The sequence below is a fragment of the Lactuca virosa genome, chromosome 2 (assembly GCF_052849685.1).
Source record: "Lactuca virosa cultivar CGN04683 chromosome 2, Lactuca_virosa_CGN04683_v6, whole genome shotgun sequence".
Classification (NCBI taxonomy): domain Eukaryota; kingdom Viridiplantae; phylum Streptophyta; class Magnoliopsida; order Asterales; family Asteraceae; genus Lactuca; species Lactuca virosa.
In genome coordinates this window covers 57,307,615-57,332,210 of record NC_136427.1, presented here as the reverse complement: position 1 = coordinate 57,332,210, position 24,596 = coordinate 57,307,615, and the positions used below count along the sequence as shown (strand labels likewise).

Sequence of the window (24,596 nt, the reverse complement as noted above, 5' to 3'; positions counted from 1 at the left end):
TGGCATTCGGATGGTCCAATATCTCATAATCATCAAGGCCCAATTTTGGCCCGTCTATGGCCCGATTTTCCAAATTGGGCCCAAACCCCTCACATGGGCCTTACCCTATAGCCCATCCAAATATTCAAGTCCATATACTTGTTCTTGGATGACCCATCAATAGCCCAATCATTAAAGCCCAACATAAAGGTGTTGGCTTTTGAGCATTCTAACACTCCTAAGTGTACATGCAACCCTAAATACCTTGGATCTATGTTTTCTCTATTATACATGCAAATATGAACTTTCCAAGGTATCCATCCTAACTAGCATAATAACATTGATTCATATGAATATATCAAGTTAGAATTACATACCTCTTTGATGTAGAATGACTTCATGAAGCTTGAGTGCCTAGTGCCCCAAGTGTGACACCTCAAATGGTTCACACAACACCAAATACACTTGGAATAACTTGAGAGAACATACACAAATTATGAAAATCGGCTAGCCCTCATGTTCATTCTAGTGGCCGATTTTTTCAACAATAAGATGCTTATATAGTTACTGACAATTAGGGTAAACCCTAATTGTCATGGCTTTCCATTTCCTTGGATCCATGGGTTCAAATATACCATGGAGCATCCATGGAGCATCTTATGGGTTTTAGCCCAACTTCACAATCCATGGAGCATTAGCCCACTATACAAGCATGGGTGATTTACACAATCAACCCATATATGTAATTAGTCTTCTTTTGATCACTTAATTAATTTTAGATTAATTCTTGATCAATACTAATTAAATAATCTTATTAATATATTATAACTTATAATATATTAACAAACCTTAAGTGTTATTTCTCTCATTATAGTCTATCCAAATGCATGATGCCATGCAACCCAAATGGACCATGTCGGGTCGGGTCAAGTCTTACCAATTATAGTTATGGACTTAGACATTAATCCAACAAAAGGCCCAAGTCAAGGCCCAAACCAAATTAGGGTTTTCACATAAAATGATGATTAGGGTTAAGTGTTTTTACTTAACCCATTAAGGACTTAATCCATTAAGTTCATCACTCCAGTAGGCCAAACATATAATGGGATCGACATAAGTCATAACTTCAATCCACTGGTCCAAACGTGGGTCCCGACAATCCGAAACTAACATCTCCAAAATTAGGGTTTTTTAAACCCTAATTAGGGTTTGTAACCCAAACACATGCCAATTAGTCAAACGGTTAGGCTTTTAGTTCAATTAGGGTTTCATTAGTCAACTAGGGTTTCATTAGCCGAGGCACCACACACTATCACCTCGGGTAGTGGTGGTCAATGGCGGCTCATCGCGGCGGCCACCACGTCGTGGTGGTGGTCATAGTTTTAAACAAAATATGTCCGAGCATCCCAAATAACAATAACACATACACACACACAAATGTACACAACCACCCAAGGTGGCGGTTGGTGGCGGCAAAATGGCGGCTTGAGGTAGCAGTCACCACCTCACGGTGGTGGTGACGGGTTGTTTCCTTGAATAATCCGGCCAAACATGAACATTCCACATAACTTCATCAAACCCACACTTAAACACATAGTAAATCACACAGACAGCCATATCACACACACAACCACCACTCACGGTGGTTGGCGGCGGCAGAAGAAGAACCTTAGCGGCAGCCACCATGGTTGGCTGCCATGCTGGTCCGCCTAGCTTTCCGGTAAACAACACATCCATGCACATACTTCACGAACACGAGTTGTGCACAGGAAACACACCTAATCATAGCCAGCCTCACGGTGACGCATGGCAGTCGGAGGGGAAGGCGATGGAACAGTCTCCAGGATGGCAGCGACGATGCGACATCGGAAGAGAAATGGAGAAGGAAGAAGGTGGTGTGAAACCCACCGAGTACAGGAGAAGCAGCAGCAACAGCGAGAGAGACACCTGCTCATGATCCTCGTCGGCAACTGGAGCGACGCCGATGATGGACGATTGACGGCTCACATTGGTGGCTACGTTGTCGAATGGGAACGACAGTCGTTTAACTGCCATGTCTGACCGGAAAATGAGTGAAGCGGGTGGTGGCGGCTGAAAGTCACACATGGCGGCTGAAGAGATGAGAAATTAGGTTTAGGGTTGAAGGTATCCGGTGATGTATCTTGAAACGGGAAAGGAAGGTGGGTCCGAGTCTAAACCCGTGATCCTTTCAAACATCAACCTATTTTTTTTACAAGTTTAGCCGCTCCTCCACTAAAACTTTTCAGCATTACTCCAATATTTACCATTTAACCCCTTACCTTCAAAAATCCTTTCATAATAAGTCCATAATTTACCAAACACACCTTGACTTCTGAAATCCTTTTCAAATTAAATCCATAATTTACTAAACAACCCTCAAACTTCAAAATTATTTACAAACTAATCCGAAAATTATATTTTAACCCCCAATTCTCAATTATGGCTTTTAGCTTCCGAAGACCAATACCCCGCTAAGATATTATGGATTTAGAGCTTCAATAAAATATATTATACATCTCGGGGTTTTGGATTAATTATTTATTTAGTTTAAACGGAACGTTACACCATCTTTCCTTTGTAATTCAATTCTATCATATTTGCTTTTATGAAAAAAAGTACTTCGTGTAGACAACCTCCAATCCTCCACCCTCGAGAACATTTATCACGAAAATAGATATAATAATTTATTATTTGACCATTGAAAATATTTTTTGAAGGCAAATAAATATCTAGAATATTGAAGGCATGGTTTGTCCTTGCCGTGATATTTAAAAAAATAAAAACTGCAAATAAATAATTAAAAACAATAGTTCATATGCGCGTTACGAGGAAATTATGATTACACCAACATATCTTATGTGTGTTCATTCCACGAAGATTAGCCTTTTTAAGATAGAAAAAAGTTAGAAATTACACTACACGTTCCTGCAGGCCTAATCCTATCGTAATAAAAGAGTGACAATGTGTCGCAGTGCCAGGGCCGCCCCGAGATTTCAACGGCCCTGTGCAATTTAGTTAAATAGGCCCTAAAGCTTATAAATAAATAAAAAACATAAAATTCTTTGTGTTTCATTGTCATAATATACATACAATTCTTACATTTTTCATGTCAAACGCATATTTTAATTCCATGAGGCATATTATAGAAAAAGAAAACACATCTGATTTATAATTCATTTTTTCCTTTGTGCTTTGAAGATTTCCTCTCTTATCAACCAAGCTAAAATCTGATAAACTGAAGTGTAAAAGAAAGAAATATAAAAATAAGAAATCATTGAAATGTAAAACATAATCTGAATTATATAAATCACAAATATAGAAATCTGAAAGTTAGAAAAGATTTATTGCTTTACCACTCAAAAAATAAGTTGAACAAAAACTAAGAACAAGGAGAATCCGACAGCCAACACAAATGAATCTTTTGAGCAACACTGTTATGTAACAGGAACAGTAAAATACAAACTCAAAAATATAAAATCTTTCACATTGTGCAACAAAATCAGAAAAAAGAAGAGTAAAAGTAGAAGACTTGAAAAAAAATGATATGCAATTCTAGAAATCAAAACATTACCTTTTGATTTTTCAACACTTCAAAAAAATCTGAAATTCTGAAATTTCTAAACCTCAATGCTGGATTGATAGTCACACGCTAAGTCATAAAGAATGAAAGAAAAAACATTGATTTACTTCTTACAAATCAGAAACGAAAAAAAAAAAAACAGAACTTTATTTACTTGTACCTACAAAATTCATAAAATGATTTCCTCACTTCCTTGTTCTTCTGTATTTCGAAATTGGTTTCCTTATTCCTTTGATTTTGGAAACTGATTAGAGTGTTTACCTTCAAAAATTAAAAAAACCAGAAATTAAATAAAAAACTAATTTTCGAAAAGAAAGAAGAAGTGAAGAACGAAGCTTCTATGAAATTTGATTAGAGTGTCTACCTTCACCGGTGGTTTCCTAATTCCTCAAACCTGCCTGAAATTTGAAGATTCTAAAACCTGAATCTGATTTTCGAAGAGAAAGAAGAAGTGAAGAATGATTTTAATACCTCCAAGAACACAAATCGAATGATATTTCTTATTGCCTTAATGCATGTAATAGATTGTAAAATAAAATCTAAAACTGTTGTTTCAACCTTCAGAATTTCGAGAAAAAGAAGAAAAAAGTTGCTAGTAAGATTGTTGATTGCCCCTTAATTCCACTGATATAAAGCAACAATAATACCGTTGTTGTGCCTGTCAAGGATTGGGGAATGATTTTTTTTTTTGGAATGGCGGAATTTTATTAAAAAACTAGCAATAAGCTAGAAAAGGAAATTACAATAAATTATAAGCAATGACAGGATCATGAAGCCGTGAAGTCCAAGAGATATTAGCTTTGCTACACCTATTCGTGACCCAAAAAAAAGAATTTTTTACCACATCATAAAAAATGACCGATTTCCTAGGCAACACCGTTCCAAAGATAAAGGATTTACGGAAATTCCAAATACACTAAAAAGCAGTTATGATTACCGCATTAAAAGCTTTTCGTTGACCGCTTCTCCAAGGAAAGAGTTTGTCCAAAACAATATCGAATCCATGGAAAGATGATGAGAAAGTTGAACACCCCACCAAATGGCAACCCTAGTCCAAAGATCAATCAATTCAGTACATCCTAGAAACAAATGATCGATGGACTCAACTGTAGTGGAACAAACTGGACACAAGATCGAATCCAACAAAATACCCCTATGAGAAAGATTTGCTCGAGTAGACAACCCGTTTAATATTAATCTCCAAATAAAAATATTCAACTTAGATGGAACCCAATTATTCCAATAAGTAATGCCACCACCTGTAGGCAACATACCATTGTAAATAACAGACCTAGCCGAAGCAACCGTAAAGTGGTCAGACGAATCCATGAACCATCCCAACCGGCCAGAAATAGAATAAAGATGTAACCCCTGCATCATAGTAAAAAAAGACTCCCATTGAGCTTGCTCAATACCACCTCGAGGCAATCTCCTAAGAGACGAATTATCCCAACCCATCACCACCCTATCACGAACTGAAGCAAATTTATGAGAATCTAAAGCAAAGATCCTATGAAAAATATATGCAAGTGGTCTATCCCCTTTCTAAGTAACCTACCAAAAAGAAGTCATGCAACCATCACCAATCCGGATTGGACAAAGAGAAAGCAAATCAAAACCACGATCTCGCAGGTGACACATCATACGAATAACACCATTCCAAGGACCCATCCAACTTTTTTTGGGAGTAAAGAACCACAACCTCCATCCGACCCATAGATCACTTTGACTAAGCGAACCTAAATGAGATCAGGGTTGTGAAAAAAGTGCCACCTCCACCTAAAAAGCATAGCCCTATTAAAAGAGAAAAGAAAACCAACTCCAAGGTCACCTTCTTTTGTACCAACCAGCACCCTATCCCACTGGATCCAATGCATACACTTGTCATCCAACTCTGCACCCCAAAAAAATCTAGAACGGAGCATCTCTAAAGATTTATGAACCGAGAGGGGAACCATGAAGATGGACATTAAATAATCCTTAGAACATACTTGCTGAAAGTCAAACGACCACCAAAGGAGAGACTTTTCACCTTCCACTCTGATAACTTGAAACGAAAATGATCAACAATAGGGACCAAACCGAGACCCTGGACATACATTGACCTACTGGCACACCCAATTGAAAAAATGGAAGGCAATTCGGGGCACAATCTAAATTGCGGGCAACCAACTTTACATGATGATTAGAGATGCCAACGCCAATCAACATACTTTTTTGAAAATTAATTTTAAGCCCAGAAGCTAGGGAAAAACACCGCAAGATATGAAGAACTGAATTAGCATTCTTGGGATCCAAGGAGAATCCAAAACGACATCATCCGCATAAAAGAGATGTGAGATATCAATCCCACAAATAGAAACACCCCTAAAACATTTTGGAGATGGGCTTTTTGCAAAGCTACATGTAAGCGCTCCATTGCCAAGATAAAGAGAAAAGGAGACAAAGGATCTCCTTGTCTCAAACCTCTATGAATCTGAAATTCTCAAGTAGGCGAACCATTCACTGAAACTGAAGCTCTAGCCAAGCTAAGGAGCTCCAAAATCCAAGAACGCCAAATGGACCCAAAACCCATAATTCGCATTATCTCCAAAATATAGTCCTAAGACACCGATTCAAATTCCTTTTCAAAATCCACTTTAAAAATCATCAACGGAATTTTCGAAAAATTGCTCCAAGCCACCACCTCATTAAGAAGAAACGGACCATCCAAAATTTGTCTACCTTTGACGAAGGCAGACTGCTCCAAACTCACCACATAACCAATAACCTCGGCTAACCTATTAGCTAAGAGTTTATGAATAATTTTAAGCTGGCAACCAATTAAACTAATAGGTCTATAGTCCCTGATGAACTTAGGATCACGGATTTTCGGGACCATAGTAAAAAAAAGAAGAATTGCATCCAATAGGAATGAGCAGTGGCTATAAAAATGATGAACGCAGATCACATGATTGGGGAATGATTTAATGTGTGCCCCATGTGTTATCAGCAAAGAAGAAGGAATCGAAGCGTTTTTTCTTTTCCTGAAAATTTTGATTTTCCTGCTCCCTCTTTGTGTTGCCTGTTGCGTCGCCTATTAATAACCTAATTTGTTTTTGGGCCCTTAACTGAACATAGTATACTATAATAATTTAATTGCTAAAAAATTGGGCCCTATGATTTTTTGGGCCCTGTTTATGGGAATCTTTTGAACTCCCCATTGGGCGGCCTTGCACAGTGCATCTCAAAGCATCCACAACGTTGGTGGTGCTTGCAAGCCATTTCAAATGTCATGTAGACATTAAATGTGATTATTTAATTAAAAAACTAATATATAAGGAATGGTTGAAAATTTATTATATTGATTATAAAATATATAGCCCATATTTCCTATAGAGCACCCATATGATTCATTAAAATATTAATATATAACACTTACAAGGCTTTCACAAAGTGAAAGTCCAAGTACAAGTAACATTAACTTTTTGATGAGTGGCATTGCAAAGAAACTTTGAAAGGACCGATGTAGAAGGTCTAACCGCTCCACATAATTTTTCCCACCTAAAAGTTTCAATCTAAAATACAAAATATACCCCCAGAGCATTTTTCACCAAGGTTTTGGTTTTCAAAAGAAAGATTACAGAAAATATGATTGCTAATCTATTCCAAAGTTAACGCTCAACATTCCAAACTGATAGCGATAAATCAGGAACAAACGAATTTGTGTATATTGATTTTGTCTCCGTTTCATCTAATACAAGCTCTTTAATCAACTTCTTCTTCTTCTTCTTCTGGTTCTCTATTTTCATTTCTAGCTCTTGAGCTTCAGTCAATCGCAAACATTAATGATGTCTGGTACGTTGCTTGGCTTGGTTTCACATCCTCTAGCTCTTCTGCCATCGGGGTATTCATCTATTCCACTCTTGTATATGTCATGTGTTACTGTGCTTGTATGTGTGTCATTGTGGTTGTTAGTGTGTTAATGTGTGTGTGTGTGTGCCAAATATGGTGTTTTTCTTTTCTCCCTATACATTGCACTTTAGGTGTTTGAAAAAATGGCCATGAGAACTTTTTTTTCTTATCGAACACTATTATTTTAGGGGTTGGGTAAGAAAATGTAAAATTATGTTTTCCGAGATTAGTTGTTTTGGTATTCTTCATTTTTAGATGTAAAATTGCATGTATTATATAATAGTGGTTCTTTCTTTTTAATAGTTGGTTTATAGTCACTAAATTTGATGTTCATTTTTCATTTAGCTCATGGAAATATTTTGTTTTGAAAGTATTACTTAGTGTCAACTGCCAAGAATTTCCAAGAGTGTCAGGTAGGTAAATACTCTAGCATACCGACTCATTTGAAAAAAAAAAATCAAAGTTATGGTTAATATTTCACATTTAGGAAGAAACAATTATATGTTTTTCTTTTTCTATTTCTTTTTAATTTTTTTTTATTTTTTATTTTAGTTTTTGCTTTTGAGCTTTAATATAAGCATGGAACCTGCTGGTTTTGCAGCTTCTAGGGGCATAGCATGTCTGACACTACATCTTAAGGCTGGTTAAAATGATTGATGATATTTATTTTTAGTTCAATAAATTTTAAGTTTGTACAGGGACATATACACCACATAGATCACTTCACGATGAAATTGATGGTGTAAGAACTATGGTAGTTTCTTTTAATCTGCTTATTGTTCATTTATAGTTGGTACTTGGTAATTTGGTTTCATTTTATTTAATGCCACATTTCCACACAACTAAACTAGTGTCATATCCGTCCGGTTGATAAGTTGACAAATGTATAAACAATACATTGATTTTACTTTGTTTTATAGTATATTTCTTTCATTTATTCCGATATTAGCAATGTACATGACAAATGTACCAAATTATCTTTCATGTCCTAAAATGATATCTATAATTGTGTTGCATACATAACATAAAATAAAAAGACAATCAATTTAATACTCAAAAACTCAAATATTATTCAATGTAGAGCAAAAAGGCAACATTGTCAACTTATCATTTCAGATAAAATCACCCACATGGACAAACTTAGTAAGATCCTTTGGTTTATGGTACCCAAACAATAATGTGTTTTCCCATAAGGACAAAAAGAATGAATATACTATGTGAGCCCATAAATTTAATATACTTGAACCATAAATATATCTTAAAACACATATAAATTGCTTAATTTAGTTTATACTTTCAAATAACATATAAAAACAACACAGGAGTACGATGATATGAAAAATAAAAATTGGAAAAGATATGCAAACTACAAAACAATGTCAGAAAACAGTTTAAAACTAATTTGAAGTCAACTAACGATATCATATTCCGAAGACTCCTCACACAATTGTGGAAGTCGGCGCTTCATTGGTGTTATTGAGGATCTGATATACGGTTTTTCAGAAGAATGAACTTCAATAACAACACAAGCTTCCTAATTGTAAAAATAAAAAACCAATAATAAGAATCATAACAAACAAAATAATATAACAAAATAGATGACAATAACCATTGAATTTTGTTTTTTCCATATCATAAGAAAAATAGAAACTTTAGACAATACGTGGTAACTTACCTTATTTTCTTCACCCTCTTGTAAACCACATGTAGAGATAGGCGTGATACAAATATCATCTTCAATAGTAGCATAACCAACCTAATTGAATAAGTCAATGACAACAATAAGAAAAATAAAAGAATAACAAAATATAAAACAACATTAAAAATAAATAATTTAAATCATACATTGTCACGACCGTCACTATCTTCCACATCCTTTTCCTCAAATACACATTCTTCAACACCATCATTTTCCTTATTTTTTGGTATAACTAAGAATTTGATAAAACATTCGCTAATAGAAAAACTATCTTCCACACGTACTACATCGACCTATACAAAATATAGTTTTTATATTTTGTTATTAACATTAAAAGGATAGCAAATAAACACGAAATTTAAATTTGAAAATATTATTATTGATTAAAAAAATGAGATTTCTAATAAAATAATATATAATTAATCAAACAAATCAATAAAATGTAGATGTTGGCTAACATCTCTTAAACTCGGCCACCAATACTATCTTGTGTCTTACGAAAATTAAAAAAGTTTATATCATTGAACCGATCTTTCCTTTTCAACACCAAAATTTTCATGAATAACAAATTTTTTACCTCAAATTTTCATATTTGGTTGATTTGAAATAGTGTTGAATCAAACGTATATAATTATTGTTAAATCATATAGGTCAATAATGTATACATTTATAGAAGAATACTCAAAACTAATTATAGTTATCTAACAATTCATAGGATGCTATCTAGTTAGAAGATACAACAAAAATTAATCGTCATTCTCATTTGCTCCCCATCAACAATTTCTATATAACCTCAATGAATTATTCCAAAAAGCATAGAGCGACCATCAACATCCTAACAAAAAAGAAGATAAACTGGAAGTTGTAAATGTTATTTTGAATCTTTGGAAGCTACAAGCGGATCATTAGTCTAGGTTGTCAAAGCATTCCTTGAGGTAGCACCTTCAGCAACAATTAGCTTGACTACTAAATCAACATGGTTGCAGAAACAGTATCTCAGTAGTAGAAATAAAAGGTTGCGGAAGCAACATATTTTCCTTAGTAGGAATCTTATAGCTACCTTATTTGATTTGTGTTGCTGATGTGGCATAATGGTTGAAATTGAAGCAGTCACCTGGACAAACTTCTATTTTTCATCGTTACCATCTGATCTGAATTCGAGTAATTACATAATAAAATTAGGAATCAATATCAGTCATCATTATGTCACCTAACACAAGACTACCAACTTCCACACAAGCTTTACTGAAAACATAACAAAAAGCATTAAAAGCCATCAACCAGTGGGGTCATTTGTATTCAAGTTTTATTCAATTATTCATGTTAGGATGAAAAACATAAAAAGGGAGTCTATGACATATACGGCTTTATACATCCAGATCATGTTAAATGGAGAAAAAAAACTTACAGCTTCATCAAGTTCACAAGGGAAAGTGATATTTTTGGGAATTCTACATGCCCTTTTCCACATGGACTTCTAAAACCTTCTTCTCTTGAACAACATTCTCACCTTTGTACTATTGCCATTGGTACCCTTGCATGTTGAATCATAGATGTATGTTGTAAACTTTCAATCTAGAGCCTTGACATCCGAAACATTTAATTGAGGCACCTAAATTTGAACCCTTGGTGGAAAATTAGAGCTTGGCTAAGGAATGAAGGGTAAATTATGTTGCTATTACCCAAAACTTTCCCCTAAAACCCTGCTATTTATACTATCTTTGTTAAGATAAAAAAGATTTTAAAAGTAAGTAATAATAAACGAGTAATATACAACAAGTGATGAGATTGTAAGCCGTATGATTACGGTATAAAAGTCATAATTTGATCTAGGTGAAATTTGGGAAACATATTCAGGAAGAGGTAGAAAATGTAAGCCAACTCTCTAATAAGCAATACATCCTGTTAGAAAAAGAGCAAAAAGGTCTCAGCTTTTTATACCTAATAAACAAAAATAAACATTTCTTGTTTATAATCTAATCCAACTATACAACTATAACCAAGCATGTTTAATAATATAACAGAAGTGTAATCAAACCACAATCAACAACATCCACCAAATAGAAGGTGTAAATCTGCCCATTTAATCTCCAAAGTTGAATTTTATCACTATTGTACAATGAATATAAGAATATCAGGTTCAGGGAGACAAAACACCAACAATTTAAGCTCAATAAAAATGCACTTAGGGTTTTGACATAAAGAATGCTAAACACGAAAAGGGAAACCCAACACAAATAATATTAAACACGCACCTAAAAAATTATGGGAACAATGTGTTTCGAGTTAAAAAGGCTAAGCAATCATTTCAACCAATAGAAAATTAAGCAGGCATGTAGAGGCAACCTTGTCTTTTACCAACACAGAGAATTTAGTGCTTATAAAGTTTGATAGTTTAATATTTGCCTGTTAACAAAACAATAAAACTCAAGAAAGAACTACAAAACACATTTAACAGATTACTACTAATTTCAATTTTATTTTCTTTAAAACCTTTCTAATAGCCTCCGAATTTTATAGTTCAAGCATATATATAGCATAGAAAACTGAAACCCCACCCAAAATAGCCCTTAGAATTACTTTACCTTCTTTGACCCCGCCACCTTGGCGTGTCCCCAGTTGCTTTCTTTCTGCATTAAACCTTAAAATCGAAAGCATCGGGACAAACAGAGTCAACCATTATCATCCATCATCTGAAAATTAAAAAGATCAGATAATGTGTAAGTAAAACTTCTTATCTTTTCCTCATAATTGGAGCTTCGAAAAGAAAGGTGAAAGGAGGTGGGAATTATATAAAGTTAGATTTTGATAGGATATAAATCAAGAATCTAAAACAAGGTTAGATTCGAGTGGATGTTGTTCATGGATTTCATTAGCTACAAAACGTAAAAGTCAGTAACTACCCAAGCTTTTTGAGAAGCAGCTGGTCTCAATTCTTCTTACTTTAACACAGAGTCCATATGACGTTTCATGTAACATTAATAGTAAAAGGAGTTGAATCAACAAAAATAAGAGTATAATATTATGAACCGACATAAAAAAAATTACATGGATTTGATTTGTGAATATTGGAATCAAACATGACAAAGCCAATTTCGTCTTTTCTTTTCTTGACAGTTTCTCATCATCTTTGGCAAATAAAGAATCCTGAAAGAATAAACAAAACTTTACATGCTTATTTATTTGGAAAAAAAACATAAAATTTTTACCTCTTCCGAAATCACCCTCTCCAACTGGGATTTGTAGGGACTGAAGTCGATTATTTCAACACTCTCAGAATCAGAATGACATGGCAATTTGGATACATCTGATTGTGGATTGACTTTTCCTTCAAAATCTTTAAATTTCTTCTTGAATACAATAGAGTACACAATCAAGTGCATATGAAATCAATTATACAAGCATAAATGGACATTAAAGTCGATTATACAACGAAATTGAAGATGCAATGAAGTGCAAATCGAAGTCAGATGGTAAAAACCTACGAATGTAAAACATAAAATTAACTAATTGTAAAGATTTTACCTTAAAAGATGTTTGGTAAAATCATTTTGAAAGCTTTTTTTTTGAATATAAGGAAAACTGACTTTTTGGAATAGTCACGAAAGCCTGACTTTTTGCAACTTTTCCAAAAAGGATTTTTGGCTTCTCAAAAGATAAGTCAAACACCCCCTTAGTTGAAGTATCCCGACGAAATTGTATATCGATAATTGTTCACAAAAGGAATCAATTGAAGAAACTAAATCAATATAGCAACAATTTACTCGATTGATGAGAGAGAGAGAGAGAGAGAGAGAGAGAGAGACATGAACAGGAAGATACCAATTCCATCTTTGGAAATCTTGTTATCTGAACAATGGAGAAACGCACCTGAATGGAAGTTAGGAAGGGGATTTCATCTTGAGGTTGAGGAGGAAACCGATTACAGAGACGAGACATCGGGGAGAGGAGGTCGTGCGTTATGTTGGTTGAAGGATAACTACCATGTCTTGGAAGGAACTGAAAACCGATTTAATGTGGGAGGAGAAACGATCGACTATGAGGGAACGTGGGCAGGAGCTGAAAACGGTTGGCCAATTAACCATAATTTCCGAGTTATTACAACTGAGATTAAAAGATGGAGAGTTTAAAGGGTTGAGATTTGTTGGACGGTTTTCTACTCACCTTCAACAATAATATAAAGAATTATTGATTAAAATTTTATATTCATTAGTTTAATACCTATATTGTTCATACTTGCATTATATATATATATATATATATATATATATATATATATATATATATATATATATATATATATATATATTAGAACTTTCTAACTATAAATTTATATGTTCTATAATTTTAGATTTTGTTGTATTGTCGGTGGCTTTCATAGGTTTTAGTATTTAGTTATAAAAACATGGGGTTAGTATAATAGAAACACCAGATGATTTTTTTTTCGTAGACGCATATAGATTTAGTATATTATATTGCAAGAAGTAATCCCATTCATTCAATTTATAACATCATACTATTATTATGTTAAAAGTATTTTTTTTTATATTTAGTTAAAACGATGCTTTTCATGAATTTGAGTAACATTTATATCAAGGAGAAGCTACACCTTAAAGAAAGGAGGTTAAGTGAGGAGGATGCACAGTTAGCAATTTAAGTTGGTGACTGGATGATCATCTTTAAAGGGATTATTTCCAGCCAAATAATCATAATCAGATAAATGGGTTGATTATAGTTACAGATGGTTACGTATTTTTTCGTTTCATTTTAATAGTTATTTTTGGTCGCCTATTCCTAACCTGCTTCTTTATATCCAATTATAGCCGATTCCTAACGTGCTTTTTCATATCCTATTCAATTGATCTTGATTAACCGAAAGCAACATAGGAGTTGACCTTTTTTAATTCATAGTTTGGACGTGGGGATCTTGGAAGATTAGGGATTTGGGGTATGGTAGAAAGGTGACAGTTGGTATGATACATTCATTAGGTTTGGTTAATTTTTGGTGTTCATTCCCTTTTTCTAGTGTACCGTGCTCTATGTATGCATAGCTCCAGAGTTTACCAAAGGAGAGGTTACCTATACCACTCCAGTTGAATTTGATCTAGTATTGATCATGGTCTGTATTTTAGAATTGGAATTTTCATCTTGCCTTCAGGCCGAACGATTTTTCCCTTGATGATGGCGTCATGTTTTTTGGAAAATGGTGATCGATTCTGGTGATCAAGCAATAAAAAATTCAGTTTCATCTTAATTTGAAGTTACATACTATTTGTGGTCCCTTGGTACATGTCAAATACATGGGTGGTTATGGTGAAAACTAGATATTGTCAAGTTACATGTTATTTGGCTGCGGATTGGTTATAATAGAGAATTGGAATTATAATTTCGTTTCTCCATTGATTTTGAAAAATTTGCCCATGATGATGGGTCATTATTTAATTATGATGCTGATTGATATTGGTGATAGTAAAATATTATACGGTGAATTTTAAGTAAACATAAAAAATGCCAAGTGATTGGTTATTACAATTTGAAATTGTCAATAATATTTTTCTTTCTTTCGTGGTGTCTATGGGTATTAACCTAGTAAAACCATATATACAACTTATATGTACTCTTCCCAATTTTCATAGCCAATTGAAGGTATCCTTTCATCCTTCACTTCTGCTCACATTAAACCTACCAAAATTGAATGAAAATACTACAAATGACTATCAATTAATTCTTATTGACATACATACTTGAAAATGCCCACCCCCTTGAGATAAAAGTGTCTACAGGTGTATAAATTGAGATAAAGTTTCACAAATTAAGCTGAAATATGGGATTTTATAATAAAGGGCCATCTTAAATCTTATTTTATTATAAATATCATTTCCCAGAGATATTACTAAACAATATTCACAATAGTGAGATACAATTCCTACGAGTTCAACCATGCTACTGTTCAAGCCACACTCACAAAATATTGTGTAAAGCACGAAAAGAGGTGTTGTAATTTCACCAAAAAGTTTACAAAAACTCATTCATCAATTGTTTAAAACTAAGTGAGACTTAGAGACAATCTACTGTGAAGTTATGGTTGTAGACACGTGATTGTAAAAATGACTGTGTTACATGTATTTGAATCGATCTCTGCACATTAATAAAAGAAGTTGATTTGTGATGTGAACTAAGAACCTCCCATATATTCTTAGAAACAAAACATTAAGTCAAACATTATAATAAACATTTGGCATGTAAAAACCGTGTACATAAAATGTGATGAAACTCGGCAAAGATCACAATTAAATTACACGCAGAGAAAAAACAATTAAACATAAGAAATTTGTAGGTTATGAAGCCCTTGATAATTTTTTGGAAATGGCGTAATTTCATTAAAAAAAAACCAAAGCCTAAAAGAGTAAGGTCGGACAGGAAAGAAAAAACTGAAAAAAAAATTTTCAAAATGTTGAAAGGACAATTACACCAACTAGCCCAATTACAATTTTCAAAATTTCCCTATGCTTCACCCAACTAAACACCATGGTTATGATACTATCCGCCAAGCTCGAAGGAGAAACACAAGTTTACTAAATATCTTGTCGTTCCGGGCCCGCCAAACACCCCAAAGATAACCATATATAATAGCTAAAAATATCTTCCTTTTTTTAGGACAATTCCCCCGTTGATCTGTAAAATTGACCAATCCAATAACTGAAGAGATTTGGGGAAACGAATTGCTACACCAATTAAGATTTTTTTTTTCGGAATATCAAGAGAAAAAGGACACCGAAGAAAAATATGATCAGTTTAATACATACCCGAAATGCAACTATAACAGGAAGTACAAGAAAGTCTAATACCTCTATGAGAGAGCGCAATCACAGAAGGAATGTGATCCAAGCAAGCATGCCAAATGAAACAAATGACTTTTGAAGGAACCACATTTATCCAAATAGTATGATTATCCACCTGAACAGTAGTTTTAGAATCAATCAGACAACCAAGATCACTCACATAAAAATTCATGTCCGAGGAAAGATACGATTTCCGAGTGTCGCTACTAACATAAGTAACAACCGACTCCAAACAGTTGTTTAAAGCAATTAAGTCATATGTCTCGATTTGATTAATTGGGATCCTTTTCCAAGCCCAATTAACCGAGGGACCAACCAATCTGTCGAAAACAAAACATGATTTTCTCTTGTCTAGAGCAAATGAAGCCCTTGATAATGAAAAGATCTTTGAGAAAAGTTATAGATGAAAAAAGACCAATTGAAAAAAAATAACTTGCCATAAGTGGTACTATCTTAATCAATGACCCAAACATATCCTTTCAACACCTCATTATTGTCATAACATTCAGAGAGCCCTATGTTCAAAACCTAGATATATCTCATCAAAAGGCACGCTAATCTTAAAACGAAGTTTAGATTATCAACAATCAATTAAAAACTGTAAATAGGTTTAATGATGTAAAATATAAAGTAAAAATCAAATAAAATGGTTTGGTGGATCTAAAGGAAATAGAGATATTAGGGCTTGAAAATATAAAATATAAAGGAACTTTAGTGAAAATTTCTCATCTCTACTCTAATAAATAAAGATCTTTTTACCACAGGTCATGCACTTGTAACGTCCCAAAAATTATAAGTGAAAATTTTTCTTTCAACTAATCAAACAACCATTCATTCATTAGAAAAAATCCCATCAGAGTATAAAACATGTCATATAATCATAAGAGTATGAAACAAAATCATAAAATGCGGAACACTGGTGGATACGGTGCGATCATGTCGGGCCCTTCCCTTTTGAACCAGAAGTACCTGAAACCATAAACATAAAACTGTAAGCACAAATCTTAGTGAGTTTCCCAAAATACCCCATACTAAACATCTATAACAACTCGAAGCTAAACTGAGTGCATTTCACCCCCGAGTCTATTTCAACTCCTTCATTATCTTTCAACCTGTATGGGTCTATTTCACCCCCGAGTCTATTTTAACTTTTTTGATATCGTTCAATTGGTACGTGTCTATTTCACCCCTGAGTCTATTTTAACTCCTTTGGTATCTTTCAACCGATACGGGTCTATTCGACCCCTACATCTAAGCATATAGTCATATCAACAAGAGTCACAAAGACAACAACCACATACATCATATTAGCAAGTGTCACAAAGACAACTATCATCCTACAAACATAATTCAGTGCGCCGACATTGGTGCCTTCGACCCAATAGTATAGTGAAGAGACTCACCTGTCAGTCGATACTCAGTTGCTACAACTCTTACTGCCATGAACATTGATGCTACGCACCACCTATACAGTTATACCAAATAATCCCTTAGCTCTACTTCAAAAACTAGGAGTTTGTCCTGAGGTCAAATCAAGGAAAAAGTCAACGGTCAAAGGTCAAGATCAACAGTCAAACTTTTCCCTTCAACGAATCGTTATGTCATGGCCATCTTTGGCCACGTCGTGGCACCGAATAAAGACAACGGTCGATCCACCCCCAGTCGCCACAGTGTGGCAACCTAATGCCACGTGGTGGGAACTAGGTTCAAAATAGCTTGATGGATTAAGCTGTTTCCTTCAACCCCACGAGATTCAAAGCTCAGATCTGGTCTAAAACATGGTCTAAAAGGATAAAGTTTCCAACTTTATCCATTAAGATCACCCAAAAGGGTCAAAATCTTAAACCCTAGGTTCCAAAAGGCAAAACAAGACATGGATTCTGTAACAACGTAATTTTCAAAACAATTTTTCATTTTTAAATCATAGTTTCAATCACACGATAATCATAAAACATAATGTATTCACTGTGTCATAACAAAACATGTCCCAGAATCTCAATAACATAAACTCCATAAGTGTGTACGGATCATGCCGACGCCTTCCCGCGATCCTCGCTAGTACCTGAAACACATAACATAACAAGTGTAAGCATAAATGCTTAGTGAGTTCCCCAAAATACCACATACGCACATACGCCACTTAAGGCTATAAGACCTTCCGGTGTCTGTGTCCCAGGGGACTTCCGTCCCATAACCCTCGTAGACCTTCCGGTCCTACCTGTAATGACCTTCCGGTCCATATCACTCTGACCTTCCGGTCCATATCACTCTGACCTTCCGGTCAATATACTCCTGACCTTCCGGTCCACCTCATGACATACATAACACATACATATCACATATCAGCATACAGTACATACACCTCATAGCATACAAGACCTTCCGGTCACACATAGGTACCCTTCCAGGTACAGTATAGTGAGAAGACTCACCTTAATGAAGTCGGATAAACTCTCGTGCTCAACATCCCGACCTAGCCTCCTCCTATTATTCAAATAACGTCCCCAATCAATATTCTCTCATAGTCTCATCTCTACAGATTTGGGTAGAAGGCCATTCTACCCCTCCCTGAACTCTCTTGAATCAGTCTTGACCAGAACCCTAAGGTCAACGAAAGTCAACGGTCAAACCTTGACCGACTCGTCGAGTGCACAAGAGTGACTCGGCGAGTACATGCATGTCCTCTTCGCCTCTGGTCCTCACTGACTCGCTGAGTCAACCCAACACTGAACGGGTCGACACAGGTCGCAAGTTGCGGGGCAACCCTACTCGGCTTTTCGAGTCCCTTATGGGCTCGACGAGTTCCTCCCATGAAAACACTCAAACGATCCTTTGAGGTCAGATCTGCTTCACCAACCAGTAGATCCAACTTTCTAACACTCGAAAGTCACGTAAAGGTTCAAACTTTACGTTCATGCAATGCTTATAAGACCAAAAACGGAGAAATAACCTCCAAAATAGGGTTCTACTCTCAAGGCTCACATAAAACCTCATAAAGCTGGAAGCTTGGGACCTTTTGGACCCCTCAAGGTCCAGATCTATCATCTCTACCCAAAGGGACCTCAAATACTTCACAATCTAACTCAAAATGGTGCAAAGGAAACCCTAGATTCAAGGAATCTATCCAATACACGAAATGGGAAGGAACTTGTACCTCAAAACGTGAATTCTGATGTGAACAAAATAGATCAAGGCTCCACAATCAATCTAGCTTGAATTTCTCCACTCCTTCTTGCAAGATCACACCAAAAGATGAAGATTTCGCCTCCAAAATGCTCTCTAAGCTCTCTTTACTCTCTAGGGTTTTCAGGGGAGTAGTGGCCGCAAATGACGGCCATAAGGGCCTTTAAATAGGGCTCATGCCCTGAGATTTAGGGTTTCACTTAACAACGCGGACTCGCCGAGTCCACGCACCTACTCGTCGAGTCCAGTCATTAATCCAGACAAGAACTCGCGGTCCTACTCGGCGAGTCTGGACGTATACTCGCCGAGTCCCTCCATAAAACTCAAGATAAATGACCTTTATAAAATACCTGGAAATCCGGATGTTACAATTCTCCTCCACTAGAATCAGACTTCACCCTCGAAGTCTTACTCCGCAAACAACTCTGGATGCTGCTCCCGCATCTCCAACTCTGACTCCCAAGTCAGCTCGGACCCTCTCTGATGTTGCCACTGGACTTACACCAGGGACACCTCCTTGTTCCTCAGAACCTTGATCTTCCGATCCCGGATCGCGATTGGTCTCTCAGCATAATTCAGGCTCGCATCCACCTGAATATCCTCCAGCGGTACCACCGCCGACTCGTCGGCTATACACTTCCTCAACTGAGATACGTGAAAGGTATCATGAATCTGGCTCAACTTCTCAGGTAGCTCCAACCGATATGCTACCCTGCCCACCCTCGCGGTCACCCTGAATGGACCGATGTACCGGGGCCCCAGCTTGCCCCTCTTCCTGAATCGGATCACTCATTTCCAAGGAGATACTTTCAGGAGTACGAAGTCTCCCACCTAGAACTCCAGCTCGGATCATCGCCGATCCGCATAACTCTTCTGACGACTCTGAGCCGTCAATAACCTCTGTCTAACCTGATGTATCTACTCTGTCGTCTGAAGCACTATCTCAGTGCTACCCATCACGCGCTGCCCTACCTCTCCCCAACAAATAGGAGTTCGACACTTCCTCCCATATAACAACTCGAAGGGAGGCATATCAATACTCGAATGGTGGCTGTTGTTGTAGGAAAACTCAGCCTACGGCAAGTACGTGTCCCAACTTCCTCCGAAGTCCAACACACATGCTCGAAGCATGTCCTCGAGCGTCTGAATCATCCACTCACTCTGTCCGTCCGTCTGGGGGTGGTAAGTGGTACTGAAATGCAGCCTCGTGCCAAACTCCTCGTGGAACTTCTTCCAGAACCTGGAAGTGAAATGTACATCCCGATATGACACAATCGAGATCGGCACTCCATGTCGTGATACCACCTCCCTCACATACAACTCTGCCAACCTCTCAGCAGAATAGCTCTCACTAATAGCAAGAAAATGCACGCTCTTCGTCAGCCGGTCGACGATCACCCAAATTGCATCGACACCCCTCGCGGTCCTCGACAATTTGGTGATGAAATCCATAGAAATCTATTCCCACTTCCATTGGGGAACCTCAAGTGGCTGCAACTTGCTATGTGGACGCTGGTGCTCGGTCTTAACTCTGCGACAGGTCAAGCACCTCTCAACAAACCATTCTACATCCCTCTTCATACAGGGCCACCAATAGTCCTTCTTCAGGTCCAAATACATCTTAGTGGCCCCGGGCTGGATCGAGAACCTCGATCGGTGCGCCTCCTCCATCAAAGTGGTGCGCGTCCCGCCTGCATACGACACCCAAATCCGACCCTGAAAGGTCATAAGCCGACGACTATCGGTAACAAACTCAGGTACCTGCCCAATCACCCGCTCTCTCTTGCGGTTCTCCGGTCTCACGACCTCTGCTTGGGCCTCCCGAATGGTGTCCAACACCGGAGTCATCACTGTCAATCGCATACAAGTGTCTCGAATCGGGGCACTCTCCGCCCTACGGCTCAGCGCATCAGCTAAAACATTAGCTTTGCCCAGGTGGTACAGGATCTGACAATCGTAATCCTTTACCACATCCAACCATCTCCTCTGGCGCATATTCAGGTTGGGCTGATCCATCAGATACTTCAAACTCTTGTGGTCCGTGTATATGGTACACCGAACCCCATACAGATAATGGCGCCAGATATTGAGGGTGAACACCACTGACCCCAACTCCAGATCGTGGGTGGGATACCTCGTCTCATGAGGCTTCAGCTGCCTCGATGCATACGTTATCACATGCCCCCTCTGCATAAGCACCGCAACCAACCCCGATATCGATGCGTCACAATACACCACAAACTCCTGCATCCCTTCCGGGAGGGCTAACACCGGGGCTTCGCATAATCTCTGGCGAAGTGTCTCAAACGAGGTCTGCTGCTCCGGACCCCACGAAAAAGTAACGCCCTTCCGGGTCAACCTGGTGAGAGGCACGACGATCTTGGAGAAATCCTTTATAAATCTCTGATAGTAGCCGGCCAACCCAGAAAACTCCTGATCTCGGTGGGAGATCTCGGCACCTCCCAACTCATCACTGCCTCAATCTTAGCCAGATCGACCAATATCCCCTTCTGATTGACGAGATGCCCCAAGAACTGGACCTCTCGCAACCAGAAATCACACTTGGAAAATTTGGCGTACAACCTCTCCGATCTCAAAACCCCGAGGATCTCCCTCAAATGCTCCTCATGCTGCTCTCGAGACCTCGAATACACCAGAATATCATCAATGAACACGAGCACTGATCGGTCCAACATCGGTCTGCACACCCTGTTCATAAGATCCATGAACACTACCGGTGCATTGGTGAGCCCGAAAGGCATCACCACGAACTCGTAATGCCCATAACGAGTCCTGAACGCCGTCTTCTAGATATCTTCATCACGCAGTCTCATCTGATGATATCCAGACCTCAGATCAATCTTGGAGAACCAAGACGCTCCCTGCAACTGATCGAACAAATCGTCGATCCTCGGTAATGGGTAATGGTTCTTGACCGTCAACTTGTTCAACTCCCGGTAATCAATACACATCCGGTGTGAACCATCCTTTTTCTTGACAAAAAGGATCAGTGCTCCCCATTGCGAGCTACTCGACCGAATAAACCCCTTTCCCAGCAGCTCCTGAAGCTGCGAGGATAGCTCCTGCATCTCTGGCGGCGCAAGGCGATAAGGCGCCTTGGCGATAGGCGCTGCTCCCGGAACCAAATCGATGTAGAACTCTACATGCCTCTCGGGAGGCACACCCGACAACTCCTTGGGAAAAACATCCGGGAACTCGCGCACTATCGGGACATTTGTATCGGGAAAAACATCCGGGAGGCACACCCGACAACTCCTTGACACACACGTCCCCCATCGCTATCGGGACCAGATCTATCGGGAACTCAACACCGAAGATCTCGAGTACACATCCTCGAATCACATCCGTAGAATACACCGCTCGCTCATTAGCTATGGAAACTCGTAAAGGTCGACTCAACGCCTCTTGCCGAATACTGATGTGCCGACTAAACGTTATCGACACAAATGATCGACTCGCACCCGAGTCAAATAACACTAAGGCAGGTACAGAATTCACAAGAAAAGTACCTACGCATATCATAATATAAGCACAATGTCTCAACTCAGCATAAATAATAAAGAATACATACCAGCCACAACATCGGGCGTTGCGCGGACCTCCTCCGCTGTCAACTGGAAGGCTCTCCCACGAACCTTCGGTGCCTCGGCCTTCGCTGGCCGAACCTCGGTAACCCTAGCAGCAGGTGCAGATCCCTGTGTTGATCCCTGATGTAACTGCGGGCACTCGGCCTTCCGATGGCCAGTCTGGTTGCAATGAAAGCAAACCATAAACCCCTTGGGGCAATCCTTGGCGATATGCCCCTCCTTGCCACATTTGTAGCAAGCACCTGATCGACAGACCCCATCATGTCCCTTTCCGCACTTCTGTCGCACCCCAAAACCGGAACGGCGGAATCGTTCGGGGGTGGAGGACGTCATGTTTAGTATCACGAGATATGTATATGGTAAGCAAGTAATGAACAACCATTTCATTTCGAAAGAAAGTGTTTACAATGTGTGTGTTCACAAAACATAGAATTCATAAACAAATAACAAAACAAGACTTGAAGCTATAATGCTCCATCTTCTGAATTCCCAGCACGAGCACCTGTCTAATAGTCTCCTGAGAATACAAGTTATTTGAAAGAGTTGATAAGCAATTAAGCTGGTGAGTTCATAAGATTTTAGTGATATGAGTAAGTTGTAAAGTGTTGTTAAAAATGTAGATGTAAAATAGTGTTGAAAATGTAGTTGAAACATGTAGTTGTAAAATGTTGTATGTTGTGAGTTCTGTTTTGAAAAGTTCGCCTGTTCCTCTAGCAAATCTTATATTTCCTACCTTGATGGAGGTTTTAGTAAAATGACACTACAACCCTTTCTATGGGTACTAAGTGGTTACAAGTTATATAAGACTCAGAGTAAACAAACAATCGATTGTGCGCATCTGCCCTAAGCTCACAACCAAACGAGGAACAGAAACTAAGGCGGATAGCACACATTCCATTGGCTGTTAGATCATCGTCATATATAACCCTGGTGTATTCACTTGTTACTCATGGAGTTAATTGTAATGGTTCCTTTATATCTAATGAAGAAGTTCTTTAAGAAAACCCTTATTTCTTATAATAAAATAGTGACCATAGTGACTACTTTTATAATAGCTTAGTTTATACTGCTATATATAATCTAATATCGGATAGAAAGTTAGTTGAGCGAATCTGCCCTAATTCCACAACCAAACGAAGAATAGGAATTAAGGCGGAAAGCACACATCCAACTACCTATTGGGTATTAGTTTTATACATAAACATGGTGTATAAACTAAGGTATTATAGAGTTACTCATATAAGGTCTTTTAAATTGTACTGGTTTAATAAAATGGATTAAACCCTTTACTGGGAAGTTTCTAGTTTTGAATACAAAAAGTACTGATTTTTAGAAAGTGTGTTTTGTACTAGAAAAACTGTGCTTTGACTCTGTGTCCTATATCCTGACCCATACCTGGTACCCTTATGATGACTCAATGTATACTAAGCATACATATATATATATATATATATATATATATATATATATATATATATATATATATATATATATATATATAGAATCGGGTAGAAAATAGATTGGGTGAATTCGTTCCAAGCCCACAACCAAACAAGGAATAGGAAATGAAGTACAGAGCACACATCCTATTACCTGTCGGACCCTATTGGTATATATATATATATATATATATATATATATATATATATATATATATATATATATATATATATATATATATCCTGTTATGTATACATTAAGGCATCATAAGACTAGCATTATGGTCCTATCTTTTACTCGTATCCTTCTACCAAGGCATCTTCTTGTTGGATTAATGTCTAAGTCCATAA

The 24,596-nt window shown here is 37.4% G+C and overlaps 1 protein-coding gene and 1 long non-coding RNA gene across 3 annotated transcripts; both read right to left on the bottom strand.

The window, feature by feature from the left end:
- Positions 1-9,335: 9,335 nt before the first annotated feature.
- LOC145156352 (uncharacterized) lies at positions 9,336-11,068 on the bottom strand. 2 transcript variants are annotated; one of them, XR_013736626.1, is made up of 3 exons: positions 10,582-11,068; positions 10,234-10,324; positions 9,336-9,466 (listed from the first exon to the last, which is right to left on the bottom strand). It is a non-coding gene; the product is annotated as an uncharacterized LOC145156352 (long non-coding RNA). The 2 variants fall into 2 exon arrangements; XR_013736625.1 differs by lacking the exon at positions 9,336-9,466 and adding an exon at positions 9,949-10,139.
- Positions 11,069-11,077: 9 nt separating this feature from the next.
- On the bottom strand, positions 11,078-13,142 carry LOC145156351 (uncharacterized). Its single transcript, XM_079075763.1, has 4 exons — positions 13,044-13,142; positions 12,383-12,520; positions 12,222-12,320; positions 11,078-11,866 (listed from the first exon to the last, which is right to left on the bottom strand). The coding sequence occupies exons 1-4, from the start codon at positions 13,110-13,112 to the stop codon at positions 11,846-11,848; spliced, it is 327 nt and encodes a 108-aa protein (XP_078931889.1). The 5' UTR covers positions 13,113-13,142; the 3' UTR covers positions 11,078-11,845.
- Positions 13,143-24,596: the final 11,454 nt, after the last annotated feature.

Bases quoted from the DNA above. Each gene is read 5' to 3' on its own strand.
- LOC145156351 (XM_079075763.1), bottom strand. From the start codon at position 13,112: ATGTCTCGTCTCTGTAATCGGTTTCCTCCTCAACCTCAAGATGAAATC. The intron at 12,521-13,043 runs GTGCGTTTCTCC...GTATTCAAGAAG, and splicing joins CCTTCCTAACTTCCATTCAG to AAATTTAAAGATTTTGAAGG. The intron at 11,867-12,221 runs GTAATTTTTTTT...TTTAATTTTCAG, and splicing joins TATTCACAAATCAAATCCAT to ATGATGGATGATAATGGTTG.